The sequence below is a fragment of the Corvus brachyrhynchos genome, unplaced genomic scaffold (genome assembly GCF_000691975.1).
Source record: "Corvus brachyrhynchos isolate BGI_N302 unplaced genomic scaffold, ASM69197v1 scaffold216, whole genome shotgun sequence".
Taxonomy (NCBI): Eukaryota; Metazoa; Chordata; class Aves; order Passeriformes; family Corvidae; genus Corvus; species Corvus brachyrhynchos.
Genome location: NW_008238443.1, coordinates 407,550 through 425,570, shown reverse-complemented (window position 1 = coordinate 425,570; position 18,021 = coordinate 407,550). Strand labels below are relative to the sequence as shown.

The 18,021-nt window shown below is 41.5% G+C and overlaps 1 protein-coding gene across 2 annotated transcripts in view; it reads left to right on the top strand.

The window, feature by feature from the left end:
- The window catches only part of PLPPR1 (phospholipid phosphatase related 1), an 83,550-nt gene that overhangs the window by 38,973 nt on the left and 26,556 nt on the right, over positions 1–18,021 (top strand). For both annotated transcript variants that reach the window (XM_008635553.2, XM_017736649.1), the window contains exon 3: positions 15,201–15,389. In XM_008635553.2, coding sequence (XP_008633775.1) covers positions 15,201–15,389 — 189 coding nt within the window. The remainder of the gene's footprint in view (positions 1–15,200; positions 15,390–18,021) is intronic.

Below are 18,021 nucleotides of genomic sequence, written 5' to 3'. Positions count from 1 at the left end.
ATTTTCAGGAAGGGCAGGCTGGGACAGCAAGAAGGGAGATTGCATTTTCAGCAGGTCAGCAGGGATCATCTTCTCCTCTGCTCAGTGCTGGTAACATGTCTGTGCTGGGTTCCCCAGTATGGGAGAGGCTCTTCCCTGTGATACTCAGGGAAAGGATCAGAGACAGTGGGCACAAACTGCAAAAGGAAATGGCATTTAACAGAATAAGAGCTGTCATCCTTTAAGGGTGATGGAACTCCAGGGCAGATGATGCAGAGAGCTTGTGGAGTCTCTGTTCTTGGAAGGTGTTTAACGCCCAGCTAGACATGGACTTGGACTGCCTGCTCCAGCTGGCAGAGTTTCCAGCCAGGAGTCGATCCAGGTGATCTCCAGAGGTGCATGCCAGCAGGAGCAATTCAGTCACAGTCTGGCACCTGCTTCACAGTTGTTTGTATCTGGTGGCTCCATTTAACTGTTCCCTTTTTGGCCATGTCTCTGATGCTGAGAAAGCTGCTGTAGCACATGGGTTGTAAGGGGAGCTGTATTTTATTTTTACTGATGAGGAAGTGAAGGCACAGGGTGGCTTGCCTACAGTTACTCCTTTGGCGAGGGTCAGGATCTCAGTATCTGCATATGAACTTTTTTATCTTGACTTCTGCTTCAGTCTGAAGGTGTGACTTGTCACAGATTTACCTGAGAAAACCCACGTGCTTGTCAGTAGATGCTATTTGAATACTTTCCTTTTCCCTTCTTCATAAGTCTTTTAATGGCCTTGAACTATCAGCACAATTTTTCATAGCTAAAGAAAAACCTTTTACTCTTAGAACTAAACATTTATCAAGTTATAGCTCCATTGCACCAGCAAAATATTGTAAAATATATCTTAGTAATAAATAATTGCAGTCCTCTGTAAAGCTGCTGGCTCTGGAACACAATTGCTCGGCCTTTCCTTTTCTTCCTTTCCTCAACAGGTAGCGGTGAAGCATTAGTCATTTAAAAATCAGACAAAGGGTTTTGGTGAAAATGGGGAAAAGAGGCAGGTTACAAAAATGCTTAAAACATGTCAGAGTGCCACACCACTGTGGGGAGGAGGTAGAATATTAGAGAGACTGCTGCAAGAAGTAGTTAGTAATAACTTAATAACAAGAGAAGAAATTGGCAGCAGGGCAAAGAATTAAACATTGCAATTTCTTGTAACTGATTGAATTATCAGAGTGTCATCTTTGAAGGAAAGGAGTACAAGTAAGGTCCAGGTGCACACCAGTAAGCACTCTGATTGCAAGGACACAAAAGGTATGAGTGCATGTCCAAGTCCCCATAGCAGAACAGTAGTTCTAGCCCAGAAAAAGAGCAGTAAAATATGTTCATTTTTGGCACATGGTTGGTGGAGGGAGAGACCCTGCTGCAGAAACACTGCTGTGACGAAAGGTCTGACCACAGCCTCTAGTCTCCATGTGCATGTTCACTGCTGAGAGATTGCCTGCCCATTTCTAACCCCAAGCACCTGCCCAGAGAACATCCATAAGTAAAGAAGCTTTCAGAGAAAAGGCTGCCTGTTAACACCTTTCAAAATCAATGGAAACAGGACCATGTGTTTCAAAAGCAGCAAGACAGCGGCCCAAGAATGTACAGTGTCTAGGAGTTTTGCTTCTCTGAGGCTTTGTGTTTACCCTGGGATTTTCTGGGTTAAGAAATATTGTAGAAAAACAGTTCTGTTCTGTCTAAGAATAGAATTGTCTAACTAAAAGAAGCTACTGCTGTTCTTCTAAGCCTCATAGCTCTGCAACTTGCAGTTTACCTACAGTATTCACTGAAAAAAAAAAAAAAGAGTGGGTCATGTACTAATTTGCTTTGGAATTAGGCTTCCTTTCAGCTCACTTTTGCATTGCCCAGAGTGACATCTTTTAAGAACCTGACAGGTTTGGTTTCTCACTGAGATTCTCTCCGAACAGGCAGATTGATGACCAGAACAAAAGAGATTAAAGTACTGCCAAAAATGTCTGAGAAGGGAGCAGATTTGGCAAGTGCTTCCAGGGTGAGGAAGGTGAGAGAATGAGGAGCTCTCTGAGGAGCTGCTCTTCCTAACCATGCACACTCTATGAATTTATTATAAGGTTTCTGTCCCTGGAGAGATGTTCCCTGAACTTGCAAGGCAGAGATGCTGAGAAGAGGAAAACAGTTTCCCCTTCCTTTAGCCAGATATGATCCCAGCAGCTTTTAGATCTGTGTGATGGACAGCTTTTTTACAGCTTTTTTGGTCTTCCTGGAGCAACAATGTGTGGATGAGACAATGGGTTGTGGGTTGTATAGCAGCTGGGAAATCAGTAGCTCCTTTCTGTCAAGGAACAATCTGGGAATCATATTCTGGACAAAGAAGATCCACAGGGTATAAGAATAAACCATCCATTGGGATGCAAGTATGTATTACTATACTGCTGCTACACTCCTTGGTGTTTGTTTATACGTCAGGGTAGGCAAAAGCCCCCTCTTAACTGCTTTTACCTTGAACCCATCTCAAATACATTGCTACAAATGTCTCCCAATCTATCATTAGCATCCATAAATCTGCAGTCTGAGAACAAGCACAGGGACACTGTTTTGGTGTGGTTTGCTTTTCACTTTGTGCAGATCTTTGGTCCTTTTCTATTTTGCTTTATCCTGGTTCTCATCTTCGTCTGATTCTCCCACTGTCAGTCCCTCCAATTTTCAGAGAGATGCTTGCTTTTCTGGCCACAAGGACATATTAGAAATCAAAATACCTCTGCATCTCCCTGTGAATAGTTTCACTTAGATACCACGTGAAGATACCAGAGAGCAATCATGAAAGGCATCCTGAAAAGATGTACAAGTCTGTTGTGTCAGAATCCTGTGTCCTATCAGGATCTGTTGCTTCTGGACACTTGGAGAATAGATTGTCCTGACACCTCCATGTAAGTGAAAACAGTCGTTAGATTAAAAAGCCTTTAGAGTTCATGATGGATTTAACAGCTTTTATGAGCCATTTGTACACTGAAAAACATTAGTCAGTGAACCATTATGAGGTTGGAAACTGTTTTAGCCAAAGGCAGCTTTTCAACTTTCCAGACCAGTCCCTGTATTGGGCATTTTTGGAGGACACAGACTCATGGAAATAAAATGCATGTTTGTGCCAGTCAAATCCATGGTTTTTTTATGGAATTACTGTGGTATTTCAAAGCTAAACAAGCTGCAATTTTGCGATTTTGGTTACTGAAACTAGGCAGACAATGAATTATGACAAGATTTTGCATTATTTCTAGTGGGCTAGATGACTCACCTCAGTGTAGTCCAGGTTAAGAACTGCTGCCAGAAAGAGTCAAACTCAAAGCAGCCTTTCACAGAAGAACACATCTTGTTCAAAGTTAGAAGGGCAAATTAAACACCGAGTTCTCATTAAACTCTTTGGAGGTGCTCTGAGTTTTCAAGACTTTTTATTACTTTGCTATATTCGAATATTCAAACAAATTTCATGAACCTGGGTGTTTCTGAGGCTGGAGCAGACCAATAGGTAGATCCAGAGCATGGCTTAGAGGAGCAAACCCTGAGTCCTTTTAAGCACAATTTGCACAACAGTTTTTTGAGAACATCAGACTATGTTCTCAAAACATGGCAGACTATTTTCTATGTTTTAACCTTGTGGGCAGTTTCACGAGGTGCAAAGCACTCTTCCTGCATTTAGAAGAAGCAGTGAAAGATGTTCCGAGCCTTCCAACCAAAGCAGCTGCTCCTAGCAGTGGCTGGTCATATGATGCTTGAAGTACAGAAGTTTTTACTAGTATGTTAGATGCTGGATTTCATTGAGTCAGTAAGATCTCTCTTAACAGGTCCTAGAGATGATCCCAGAATTTTGTACTGTTTTTTTAGGCAGACACTGGATAGACACGATAACCAGTCCTGGGAAGGTAATTCGTTTTCGGTCAGTCCCAAGCTATCACAGGTATTTTCCACCTCAGTATCTCTCAGTTTCCTCTCTCCCTCAGCTTCAACATTAGGTCTTTAAACCTTGGGGAAAGCTATGTAGTGCTGCATTTAGAAATGTGCCTGTTCTTGTCATTAAAGGTGCTGTATAGGAAATTTTGGTGCTGGTGCAGGCCTGAAGTTCCGTGGTGTTCTCTTCCCTTGAAAAAGCTGATTCTGCAGATGTCTTGATGGGGAGACGAGGAGATGGACAGGACAGGAGAGAAAAAAATGCTCTTGATGTCTTTTAATTTAATATCAGAGTAGTCAAAATATGTCTCTGCTTCTGTTGCTAAAAAAAAGAATAATTCTGAACAGATGCCATTTTAATGCAGACTTTTATGTTAAAAGAATTACTTAGTCTCCACCACAATTTGTAGATCATTTTAAGGTGTTATGTGCTGGAAGCAGCAGTCTCCTGTCTGTGTGCCATTTAGAGCTGGGTAGAGAATTAATAATGCCACCTGCTGAAAAGCCTCGGGGGACCTGCTCAAGGGAAGATAAATATGGTGTACTTGTGGCTTGGAGGTCTTAATCACCATCACTTGATAATGGTGATGACATTCTTCAGTTGCTAAGTAAAAGTAAAATTTTAAAAAGCTGTTGTGTTCGCCCTCCTGACAAGTGAAAGTTTATTCCCCTTCCCCCCCTTGTATAAATCTCATCCTGACATTTATCAGAAAGGCTATCAGACCTCGTGTTTCTGGGTCCTTAAAGGAAAATTGTAGTTCTCAATTTTTGTTAAGAGACGAGTCTTGATTTTCACACAAGGAAGATAGCCAACGATTTCACAGGAAGTTCCGAATGCCTGTGCTTATACAGCTTATACAGCTGTTTGAGGGACAGGTTTCATTTCACTATTTTTTTTTGCAAACTGATTTTTGCTGTAACAAAGGTAGCAGTCCATGTGTACCTGAGAAGAAGACATTACATGAAATACAGGCTCTGTGTTTGAGGGGCAGAAAAAGTCTGGGATATACCATGATATCCCAGATACAGGAGGCAAAGCTGGAGAGTCTGGCCCTGAAACCTACCTAATTTTACAGAGTAGTTTGCTACTGTACCAGACAAGCAGCTTCCTGATCCCCATCCTTAAAGTGCGTGTCTTCCAAATGATGCTTAAAGTCCCAGTGTTACTGTGTATTTAAAACTTTTCTTAATTTTCCTTAAAAATTCCATTCCAGCAATCAAGTGGTGATATGACAATCTCAACTGCAGTTCAAAAGAATTAGCTAAATTTCCAGCTTTTTATTGTTGGAAAGAAAATTTACGAATGTAATCCCTGTCAGAATTTTAAATTTATTTCTCTTTACACTACACTTATAGACAGGCTGTGGATTGGTGTAAATTTTAATCCAGGAAGGTCAGACCAGGCTCAGTAACTTTTATGCTATTAGTGAGCAAAGTGAGAGTGAGATCACAGTGTGCCAGGGCCTGAGAGTCAGCGCTGAGTAAAAGACCAAGGAGCAGGACGAGTGCAGTGGATAGCTCATCCTTTTTAGCTCTGACCCCTTCAGTCACCAGCTCACTGCTAGATAAGCTTTCTGACAGAGAACCTTTGTGAAACTGTCTTCAATAAGGTTTAGGGGAAAAAGAAAAAATCATCTTTTTGTTGTTTGTTAGTGTTGGAAAACTAACACAATATAAAATCCTACTGATGTGAACTCCTGGGTTCGTTCTTTGTAAGTAATGACTAACATTATCAGTGATGTTGCTTTTATTTCAGAGTCAGTGGAGAGGGAAAATGTTGCTATTTAAAACTGCCTTCTGGAAACACCTCCCTTCTCCAGGTCAGTAGTAATGTCAGAGTGCAAACACAGGAAAGTTGGGTGCATGATCTGATGTCAAGGAGCTACTGAGGCTTGTGAACAAATGCTCACCAAGAGGGATGAACTATTCTTCCTGCTCATGATAATCCCCTTTGAAATTGCTGGCTGCAAATTTACTGGTCTTAAAATCATCCTCTCCTCTTTCAAACTACACAAATCAGGGACAAAGACTTCTTTTACAAGTCAGGATGAAGCCCACAGTAGATTATTAACCAAATTACTATTATGACTAAATGACCTAAAATTCCAGCTCTACTTTAAAAAATGAGATTACGATGGGAAAAATAGAGGGGAAACCCCAAATATATTAAAACCATAAAACATTACAGGCTGTGCAGGGTTGTTTGGTAGTGTGGCATCTGGAATTTAATGTCGCATTAATGCCCCCTGCTGATAAGCCTTCAAAATCTACTTTGAATCAAGCTCAGAATTTAATAGTCTACTTTATCAGTACATTCCTTAAATTAAAAAAAAAATATATATCTAGCATATACCTCATCATAACTGGGTTCTTAATTAGATCATATTTCTTTTAAGTCTGCAACATAACAAGGTCTGTGCTGTCACAAAAACAGTAACAACAGCTCCTTGTAGTTGTCCCATATGAACCCTTTCTGCTCTTGGTTTAGTTACAGGGACAAAGCGATGTAGCACAACTGGATAGAATCTAAATCTTAAGGGAGAAAAAGAATGTTTTTATGATGATTTCACAAAGAAAGCAAATTATTATAATGAAATACAGCTTGCCAAAATGGAGAAGTTGTAAGAGGGTGAGCAGATATTCGGGGTTGTACAAGAGGGAGCCGAGTCACAGAATCACTGACGTTGGAAAAGCCCCTTAAGACCACCAAGAGCCACCATTAACCCAGCACTCCCAAGTCCACCACTAGCAAATGTCCCTAAACCATGTTCCTAAATGATAAGCCTTTTCACAGCATTTGTGATCTATTTTCTAGGTAAGTAAAAGATATATTTAGTATTGATTTTTACAGAAACTCTCTTGCTAATAGCAACACAGGTATTACTTGATTCTACAAGAGAGAGGTGGGTTCACTTCCTCCTTCTTCAAGCTGTGGAAGAAATGCTTTTCCTCTGCTGTCACTGATTAAAAAGACAATACTCTGTTTTTTCCAGTTTCCATCACTGGTGCTGCTGCATCTTTCCTTTGCCCATTCATCTCCCTGCCTCTCTGAGGTACACAAAATCTTGTGCAAGTGCCCATAGCGTTAGCTGACCACCTGAAGCTTGTAGGGGCATCTGCCCCTGCCTGTCATTCCCTCTGAACGGTGAGAAGACCTGTGTTGGCCCTCTGCAGCATCAAAGGCTGAGCTTTTCACAGACTGAGCTGATATAAAGAGGCTCTCCCAAGGCAGCCCAGCTCTTTGTGAGTGCAGTGAATACAGTGAGGGCAGGCTCAGGCTGTTACAAGACACACAGTGTGGGTAGGTGTCCCTCCTTCCTTCAGGCTGACAGTTTCAGCCTGTGATCAATCCGTGGATGATACTTACCTGTCAAAGAAAGTAGGCTTAAATTTATTACATAAGAATCACTGGTGAAAAGTAAAAGTCTACACATGAAAAGGTTGAAAAATGTTGTTTTAAACTGAGAAAGCTAGAGCAGTGTATAAAGTGCACTGAGTTATATCTGAGTTATACAGATTGAGATAATCAAGGTGCTTCATACTGTTACTTATTTTATTTTCTATGTATGAAAAGGTTGTACTGGTTAGAGCATTTTTATGCCTTTATATCTGTTGCCATTAAGAGACCTGTACTGCTTTAACTGCACAGTTAGAGCTGGAGAAATCTGGATTCTTTATGTGGGTGAGCTCTTAGGTAACATTAAGCTATTGTGGTGAAGCACCTTGCCATTCTTCAAGGACCATTACATAAAAAAGAAGCTGAAACAGTTTTTAACCAGATGTCAGTATTTTTAGAGGTCATGCTGCTCTCACAAAACAACTCCTCCTGAAATAAGTGCCTTGGGAAGACATGAAGTCCTTTTTTTTGGTCTGAGCGTGTCTTCTTCAGCCTTACAAACTATACCTAATGCATACTTATTTACTAAAATAGTGAAATAAGACAGTAAGATCTTGAAATGGACTTGTAAGAAGCTCTGCAGAGACCGCTTTGATTTCTACACAGCTCCAGCTTCAAAAGCCTGTGTGGCTTAATAAGCCTCTCTGCCTCCTCTTCCCAGCTTGTGCCTGCACACTGAATGGACTTCAGAACTCCTGCAGCAAAGCCATGTCCTCTACCAGGCTGCTGCAGGCCAGGCCATGACTTATGTGTGCCACAGTTGCATAAAAACCACTGATTTCAGAATCAGTTATATAAGGTGAGGGAGAGAGAACACCTTGAGGAGTGGCAGTGTAGAAAGACCACTGGATTTCGTATTTAATCTGACAGTGTGAAATAAATGGTTATTCAGCATAATGAAATCATTCACTTGTACTCGTTTTACCATTACATGGAATTCCAATAGATGTTTCTTTTCTCTGCCTCTTTCATTACACAACATAACGTGTGATGAACAGTCCTGTGTCCATTTTTTTGTCCTCATTGTTTTGCAGTATTTTCGTAAAATGTAGGTGATTTCCTGCATCCAGTCTCTTGGCAACCATGAAAGGCTGTGCAGTCGGCCCGACCCTTACAATCCATTACAAACATTAATTTGCTGCAGCTTCAGGAGCCTTTGCTGTCCAACACACTTCTCTTTCCACAGACCTGGGTCTGCTATGCAAGTATGGAGGTGAAACTTTTAAAGACGAATCACTTGTGGTAAAATGGTGCAGAACAGACGCTTAACAAACTGCTGTAGAGACCCAGACCTTTGCTGATCCCTGAAGGGTTCATCCTGCTAATTCCCATTAACAGCTAATGGGAGACAAGCACCTGCTGCCCTCACACCTCTGTGTGAAATTTCAGCTGCTGGCACATCTGGATCAGATGGGCTTCTAATTAATGGTAGTCTCCATCTTCTTTGTTATTTGTGAATTTAAGCTTGTCTGAAGGCATGTTTAACATTTCCCTACCACTTGATCACTCCACAGTGTGAACATGTAGATGCTTATTAAGAAGTTGTAGTAGGTCCTTCAGCATAGACAATTTCAGGAGCCCTGAAAAGAATTCCCAGCCAGATACTATGAAAAGGCTTGGCAAAATGACTGTCAAGTCAAATTATGCAAATCCAGTATTTTCTAGGAGTCTGCAATTCTTCTGCCAGAAGGAAGTTTGATTATTTAAGAAAACAAAATATAACTAATGACATGTTTTCTTTCTTTATGTCAGTTACAAGCACTATGAGCTGAAGGTTGATTTACTAAGTAGAGATCAGCTAGCCACAAATAAATACAGTCAACATTTATAAAAAAATATCTATCCCTGAACCAACATGAGTTGGTTCTGAGGTCTCATCCTAATCAGGATACTTAGGAAACAGACTTTGTAATTCTTAAATAAGGAATTGATCTGCTTTTAGAAAGGCAAAAGTGGGTCTTTGAATTTAATAATAAATGTGATTTGTTCCAGTTTGCTGTGCTTCTAACATCCCTCCACTGCAGTGGCAAGACTGGAGTTCTCCAAGGAAAAATGCACTGTCTCCCTTCACAGAGAAACACCTGGGCTCATCCCTGGACAAAACAGTCTGGGATGCACAGTTAAATATTTCTGATATGATCCAGTAGAGAGCAAAGACACACCTTAACAATTCCTTTCAGCAGTAACTTAGAACACACATATGCCCTGACTGTTGGATGCTCCAGTGCGTCTGTTCCAAGAGTCATGCTCTCATCACCTCTCTCAAAAAAGCACACCAAATTGTTTCAAGCTTTGCATAATAACAGTGGGTCACTAGAGTTCAGGCAGAGGGGGAGGTAGAAATGTGATCAAAATGGGTGGAACTGTGAGCCACAGCATGTGTGTCATGGGTGGAAAACACTTTTGCAGGTTTGTGGTGTCCATGGAACTGTGGCATTTCCAGTTAAAGAAGTGAAAACCACTGAAATTTGCTGGAAACAAACTGAGCAAGGGCATCAATACATATCTCAATGACTATCCACTAAGGAACACCACAAGCAAAATACTGGTTTGGCTTTTTCAGGAGGAATAAAAAAATTGTATTTTATGCTGCCATTTGTGTGTGATAACAGTTGTTCAGTTTTCAGTCGTGCACATTAAAGGCATTGTAAGACATATTATGAGTAGTCTGTGGGAAGGCTGATAAGCTGAAAGAACTCACCTATTTATGTATAAATAGCAGCAGTACTTGGGGGGGTTTCAAGTTCACTTATATGGACTTGCAATAGCACTTACATGAGTGACAAAACACGCAGCAAAAGGAGATTTTTGCAGTGGCTGTGTGCCTGTTTTACAGGACAGACAGGTTGTATGGCTAAAGGGTACACAAGAAATTTTCCCAGTATCTTCCTTTTCTCCATCAGTTTCTTGCTCCTCACTTAAGAACTCTGGGGAGTCTTCAGCGTAGGCTGATCAAAAAATTCTCTTTCCCAGAGTGTCTTCTCTCTTCTAATATTGATCTCTCTTTTACAGCTTTATGCCCCTTTCCCAAGTGGAGTTGCCCTCTTGCTTTCTTACTTGCAGAACAGGGGCCTCTTTTCTGTGGGTAACAGTACTTAAAAAAAAAAAAAAAAACAATTGTTGAAAATATTGGGAAGTACTTTGCAGTGAATCGTGAGAGTGCATACAGTGTGGGGCTTCAGCCCCACTACTTGGAAGTGCAATAATTTTATTTGGATGTCAGTACTCTCTGAATTTTGCTGTCAGAGACCTTACAGTATTAAGGTGAAGAGGGGGATTTCTGTATGTACACCAGTACCCTAGAGTTCATGTGACTGAACTGTACTGCTTAATGCAAAGATTCTCTTTCTTTATACTCAGGACACAATCTTTCATTAATACCTGATTAACTCTGCACCAAACAATTACCCATTGCCCAAAGAAGATTGCAAGACTTGCTTCCTATTTCTTGAACGTTGAAGAAAGGGATTTTTTGACTGCACAGAATGCCCACAGGTTAAAGAGGAGCAAGGATATGCAGGGACGGGAATTTCTGCAAGGGCAGAACCAGTGTGGACTTGTAGAGCAGGGCAGAATTTAATGGTGTGTCAAGGGATAGATGTTAAGTGCTACGTAATTAATCCATTTAAATGGCTGACTTTGAGGAAAAACACACACCCCAGTTTCTTAAGTCCAGCTTGTCAAGACTGATTTAAATTCAGAAGGAATTTTTAAATGGGGCTGAATCAGACACACGATTTGTTTTCTTAATGCTATCATGAATGAGCTTCTGCAGAATTAGGACCTGAGCATATATATCTTTGAGCCTTTTCATGTGCAGATTATTGACTAATCCAAAAAAATCTGGTCCAGAAGAAAGCTAAATCTCGGCTCTGCCACAGGCTCTGCTGTGACCTAAAGGCAGTCATTTCATCTCCTCAGCTTTTGTCCCCTCTCTGTAAAATGGTGATAAGAGCATTTTCTTACCTTACAATGGAGGAGTGATGATAAATATTAAGGATTATGGCATGGTTAAATACTGTGGTAATGGAGGCCATTAAGCACTGTAGACTTATTAGCAGCCTTCTATTCAGTGGCTGCCTTTCTGAAGTTATTGAGCATTTTCAATTTTTCCCGAAGTAAATTCAAGGAAATGAGTTAATAAGGATTAATAAATAAACCCTGCAAAATGTTAGTGTTAAACTGCATTGTGTTTTCTGAATGATGTAAAGGGATGTTTTGTATCTTTATCTTAAGTCATCCTGCCTGCTCTTTTTTCCCTACTTCCTTCAATGGCTGTAAACCTGAAAACAGGGAGAAAAGGCAAAGGTGCCATTTGCTACAAATAGAACATGGCTACAAAATTCAGACCCACTGAGCTGGGACCCTGGAGTTCTCCTATTCCAGGAAGTCTACAAGGCAGCAGTGCAGCTGTTCCTTATCCCAGCACCCAGGGAAAGTCTACTGCCTTGCAGGGAGTCCTCCTGTCTCTGACATCCCTGCTTCTGGACAGTTTGACCTTTTCTTGCACTGGGACCTTCTTGCTGTCTGTGCCAGATCATTCCTCGGTCACCAGTTACCACTACTGAGCACCTACAAGTAGAATTTTCCCTGCACGAACAAAGCCAGTTATCCCACTCACATTAAACACATATGACATAGTTACCATGTGGAAAGGAAAAAGGGAAGGGAGAATGAAAAGAAGTTTCTTGTTGCGTTCTGCTGAGAAGCTGCTTGAAGAAGCGAATACTCAAGATGAGGCACAGGAAGCTGCCACACAAAAATGGTCAGGTCTTCACTGGCTGTATGAGCAGTAAAAACTTTGCTCATGTTTTTGGTAGTAGCTGACATGTTATCCCTTGGGATATGGTAGGATCTGTTTAGCTGGAGGTCAAATTTCTAATGTCTGCTGTTGCTGTTTCCCTGAGATGGTGGATGTCATGTACAGGATATGATGTGTCCACAATTCAAATCTCTTTTCACAGATATATGCTTTTTTTTTTTTTTTTCCTCAGAAGAACAAAACACAGAAACTGAAAGTGTGAACAGGATTGGGTTCATTATTGAGGTATCTCAAGGCCAGGTTGGAAGGGGCTTGGAGCAACCTCTTCTAGTGGAAGGTGTCCCTGCCCATGGCAGGCAGACTGGAATGACTTGAGCTTTAAGGTTTCTTCCCACCCAAATCATACTGGGATCCTGTGATCTGTGATGTTCTAGGTCAATATCAATGTTAGTCAGTCAAGAGCTGTATTTTATGTGCAGGAGGGGCTTTTGTGCAGCACTGAGTCAGCATTTGACACTGGAAAGGTCAAGGTTAGTTGTGCAAATGCTGTCTAGAGACTGCATTTAGCATAAGTGACATTTTCCTCCCATATCAAAATGCTCTATTTTTTGAAAAGCGTTCATGTTTCCGTACGACACCCAAAGAAGGTTAGAAGTTCAGTAAACCTCTTTCTCCCTTTTCCAGTAAGAGGAGAAAAACCAGCTCTCTGTTGCATCATGTATTCCCTGTGTTTGCCAGCTGGGGCTGGCAACCTGAAGTATTTCTGGGAGCGTTTTTGGGATAGGAAGGGTGGGTCAGATCGCTTTTGACAGCCCAGGTCATATGAGGTGCTGGGACTGAGTTTAAATACCTCTATATCCAAGCATCCTGTAATCTCCAATGCGTTTATCCAGGCATGTCAGGTAGAGTAGTGACAGTGTCATTGCCTTTCTCTGGTGTTAATTAACAAAGCTGAGTTGCCCAGGTTGATCAGGAAATCTATAGCTGCTCAAGGAATTAAATTCAGATGTAAATTAACTCTTGTGTTCTTAGTTATAGAACTGTGTTTGTTTATAGGGAATGTACTCATCAAGATTACTGTGAAGGTCTCTGGGGAATACACAAATAGCAGCGTCTTGCTTTATGTTTGTTAAAAGGAAGATTTATTCTGGGCACGTATGAGGTCTTGAAAATAATACATCTACAAAATGAGATGGTTAATTTTAAAGGTAAAAAATTGGGGATGGAATGTCACAACCACAGCTCCACTGTGACCTTCTTTTAAGTCTGTCTTACCAGTGACAGAGAGGCTGTGAAGACTCCATCCTTAGAGATGTTCAGAAACCATCTGGGCATGGTCCTGGGCAAGCAACTCAAGGTGTCCCTGCTTGAGCAGCGGAGGGTGGACCAATTGACCCCCAAAGATCCCTCCTCACCTCAACCACTTTGGGGTTCTTTGGTCTTTTACTTTCATCAATGACTAACCTGATTTCATTATTTTTTTCCAATTTTAATCCCACTCTTACTCAAATATACAATGGCTTTAATGGCTGGCTGTGTGTGTGCAAGGATGTGCTAGAGGAGTGCATGAATAGCTTCAAGTGTATCTTTGAGATGGAATTCCCAAAATTAATTTTCAGGGGTCTTACAATAGTCTCACAGCAACACAGTTTTGATGCAGAAATCCTGGAGGCAAGATACTAAAGCCAAGAGTTGGTTATTCCACCTTTTCCTATGGTGTGGCAAGATAACTTTTATAGTTATAATGACAAAAACAGTTGTATAGTGACAACTTCTGTAACAGTGGCACTAGTGTCCATAAAGAAGATTTTGAATCAGATCCTCTAGTCACAATTTAGAATCATAGGATTTGAGTTGGAAGGAACTTTTAGAGGCCAGCTAGTCCACCCCCTGTGCAATGAGCAGGAACACCTTCCGCTAGACCAGGTTGCTCAAAGCCCAGTCCAACCTGACCTTGAACACTTCCAGGGATGGGGTGTTCATCACCTCTCTGGGCAACTGGTGCCATTTTTTTACCAGCCTCATTGTAAAATCCTTATACCTAATCTGATTCGACCCTCTTTTAGTTTTAAAACCATCACCCCTAAAAAGAAATGGTTATAAATCAATATTACTATTTTTGTTCTGGATGAGGACTGTGATGTGAGATTTTCTTTGCAGTGTGGCAGAGGGGGAACAAGAATTAGTAAATCTGCTTATTTTCATGAAGTGAGGCTAGGGACATCTTTACTGAGGTTGTTGTGATGTGTTGCTGAAGCAATGTGGGAAGCTAATGCAGACACTCATGCTCAGTAGCTGGGGATATATACAAAAAATGTGGATTGCTGAGCTTCCAACCAACCCATTTAGGAGCCACAAAGTATGAAAAGAGAGACCAGAAAGGCTCCTTTCAGTTCATATCTGTGATATAAATGAAGCTTCAGACTCAAGCCAGTTTTTTCAAAAGTGGCTGTGGTCAAGTGGGTAAGTCAGGCAGTGCACAGGAACCCCCACAGGTTGCTTGGAGATTTCTGAGTAGACTTCTAAAGCTTTACTCCTAAGAAGCAGCTCCAGGGAAAGGTGAGTCTTCCTCTGGATGTGTCTTCATCTGGGACACAGAGGGTTTGTCTGGATTAGCACAGCACGCACGTTCTTCAGCATGGGCTCGCAGCTGCAGCAGGAAAGTGTTTTGGCTTTAGCTTCCTCTAGGCTTTGTAATAATCCTTCCCACTCCCTGCCACCGAGCACAGGTTTTAGCTGTCGCTGCTGCTGCTGTCTCCTGCCGTGCTGCCCCTCGCCCTGCCGCTGCCATCGATCCCCATTGCGCTGACACTCACATGCCCTTTGATAACGTGGAGCTGTCAAAGCTCCCGTCCCCCTGTGCGCCACGGCGCGGACCTGCTCCTATCTGAGACGTTCATTAGTGTCGTTTGCCAAAAGGTTTATGTAACAGATGTTGCAAAGCATAGGCACAGAAACACACACACACTCTCACACACACTCACACACCATTATGGCAGGGGTTGTCAGAGTGACGGTGAAGGGAGGATGGTCCACAGGACGAGAGTAGCTCGCAGGCACAGCTGCATCTGTTCAAAAAGCAACTAACGCCTCTCTGTGACTATGCTTTATTTTCAGCTCGTCATCATGGCTGGGACTGTTCTGCTCGCCTACTACTTCGAGTACACCGACACTTTTGAGGTGCATATCCAAGGTTTCTTCTGTCAGGATGGCAATTTGATGAAACCGTACCCTGGGACAGAGGATGAGAGCTTCATTTCCCCTCTTGTGCTGTACTGTGTGCTGGCTTCAACTCCGACAGCGATTGTGAGTATGAGGAATAATTTGAAATCCCCATGACCGCTTCATAAATAATAACAATAGTCCTGTGATATCTTTGTCTCCTCGCCTCTCTGTTCAGCTGTAACTGATTTACAGTTAGCTGGATCTCTGTTTTGCCTTAGCCTAATATGATCATCATCAGCCATCTCCAGAAGTAATTATTCTGAGGTAATCACAGTGCAAGACTGAGGGTTAGATCTTGTTAAGCTTTTTACAATAGCTTGCTTACTTCACTGATTAGTTGTGAATTTCCCAGGCTCCAGAGAGGCTCTAATGCAAAGGTTATGTATTACTGGAAATAAGAAAACAGGATAAAGCTGAAGTAAAATCCAGGTCAGATGTGCACCATATCCAGGATTATTTCCTGCGAAGGGCCTTAAAAGGCTTAGATGAGGAGAAAGATGATAAATACAAAGAAAAATGTGACTGCTGTTTCCTTTTTATTTATAATCTCTTTATTTTTAACGTTTTTTAACCTGATTTTCTTCACTATTCAGCCAGTATACTGCAATGTAGCCATTCTATGCAGATGAAAATATTCAATTAGCTGAGAACATACAATGCCAAACAAATTATTGAGTCATTGGTTAGCAAAGCTTTGGCCCTTTTCCATTTTCCACACAGAAAGTTGTAAATTTCACCAATAGCCCCAGCTTTGTTGAATTTGTAATTACACTGATAAATTCCTGCCAAATTGTGTTTACGGACTTTGTTTCATTTCTTCTCTTTATTTCTTTCCCATTCGTATTTATTTCTTATATTAATTTTGCTTTTCATCTCTTTCAAAAGTTTATTAAAGCTGTACATGATATATTACTTTTGAATGGTGAGTGCTTCACCATAGTCTATTTTAGGCTTTGTTCGGCAGTAATTTTAGTGCATCAAATCATGTTCTTGTCATAGAATGTGGTAAGAAGTGTGAAAGGAATCTGCAGAACAGGGTATAGCTTTTGGTACAGGACACTTTCCGAAAACAACCAGGTGTTTTGAAGTGGATTACATCATGAGTTTATAAAAAACCTCTGCAGTAACAGTGTTCTTTTGTGTATTTGATCTCGTTGCATGTCAAGGCTTTCATTTTACTTTGTGGTGCAGTAATAGATTATTTGAAAATGAAAACAAAACCTAAAACCCCACATTTCTGGAGCTCCCCCATCAATATAGTGGCAGTGTTTAGGGATGTAGCTTTCACAAGTGTTTTTTGTAAAGGTAGATGGAGGGGCACAGCCATGCCTTGATTCCAGAGAAATTACATTAGTGGGAGGTTTGTCCCTTGATTACTGATACAACATTGGGTAATGAGTGCTGCTCTTTATTTCGATCTTCTGTTTAAATCCTTGCTCTGACAAAGTTTGATGCTAACCTTTCAAGTTTTGCTCCACTGGATCAACATGGTTGGTTTGGCTGAGGGAATTTGCAGTAGCAAACTTGATCTCTCTGTGTTGCCTTCATGTGACCGCTGTCCTGACACTGCTTGACATGAGAGCAGTAATTTCTGTTGGAATGGGTGGAACCCAGCAGCAACGAGGTACTAGATCACATCTAAATGGGCTTCTGGAGCTATGGAAGATATCCTGGGAATCTGTACAAGCTCCCTCATCTGGGACACAAGCAGCATTAAGTGCAGTCCTGTGTGCATAGGTCTGGGGAGAACTCAAAGCTGTGAGGTGTTACATTGCTTACAAGGCAAAAGGGAGCATCTTTGTGAACTTAATGGAATATCTTTGTGTTTCTGTCATTTGGTTACGACAGTGAGCATGGGGAAAATGAATGCATGTGTTTTATTTCTGAGAGCAGTTTTCAGAAGTGGGTTGGTACTGCTGTTGCTGTGGGTTGGTGCCACTCTATGTGCATTTCCCTTTTAGTGGCAAATAAGTGCAACTGGCCTGGTTTTATGCAATTTCATTCGTTCTTTTTGAAACAGTCTCCTAAAAATATTCTGGGATGACTCCACCACATTCATGCATGTCCCTAAAGACTAGCTTTCCCTGTTAGGAGGTTACTGCAAAGCAGCCAATTCCCCAGCTGATACTAAACAATCCTTCCAGAGTTCAGCACTGCTGCCTACTCTGCTCCATCTGATGTGATTTATCTACCCACCCGAGAGAAGCACAGAGGCTTAGGAACAGAGCCAGCTCAGTGAAATGAATACTGAACAGTGGCAGAAAGCTTCAAGGGCACTGTTCTCACTGTTCTTTGTTGCCTTAAAGTGAATAGAAAGTGCCACTACCATTTTCACACGAACTTCAGTTTCTTTCCTTCTGTTTCCAGGCTGGAAGTGGCAGCCTACATGTAATCTGTTAAGTGTCCAGTGCTATTAATTTGTGCAAAGGAGTATTTGTTGTCAGATAACGTTGGAATCAGTCAAACTGAACCAGTCCAATCATGAATTAGAAGCTGAATTACGGTGTTGATCTGAAGCAGGAGAAAATTGTTCCAACTTCTCTCTACAATCTGCACTTACCTCTCAAACTTCAAAGAAACCATTCTTCTAGATGGTTTTCCTATTCTGTCATGACTCCTTGGCTTTGGCTTAGCACAGCCATGTTACTACAGTGATTTATTTCTGTAAGGGAAGCCAGGGAATCTCTGCCTGCCTTGGCTGATTCCCCTGTGG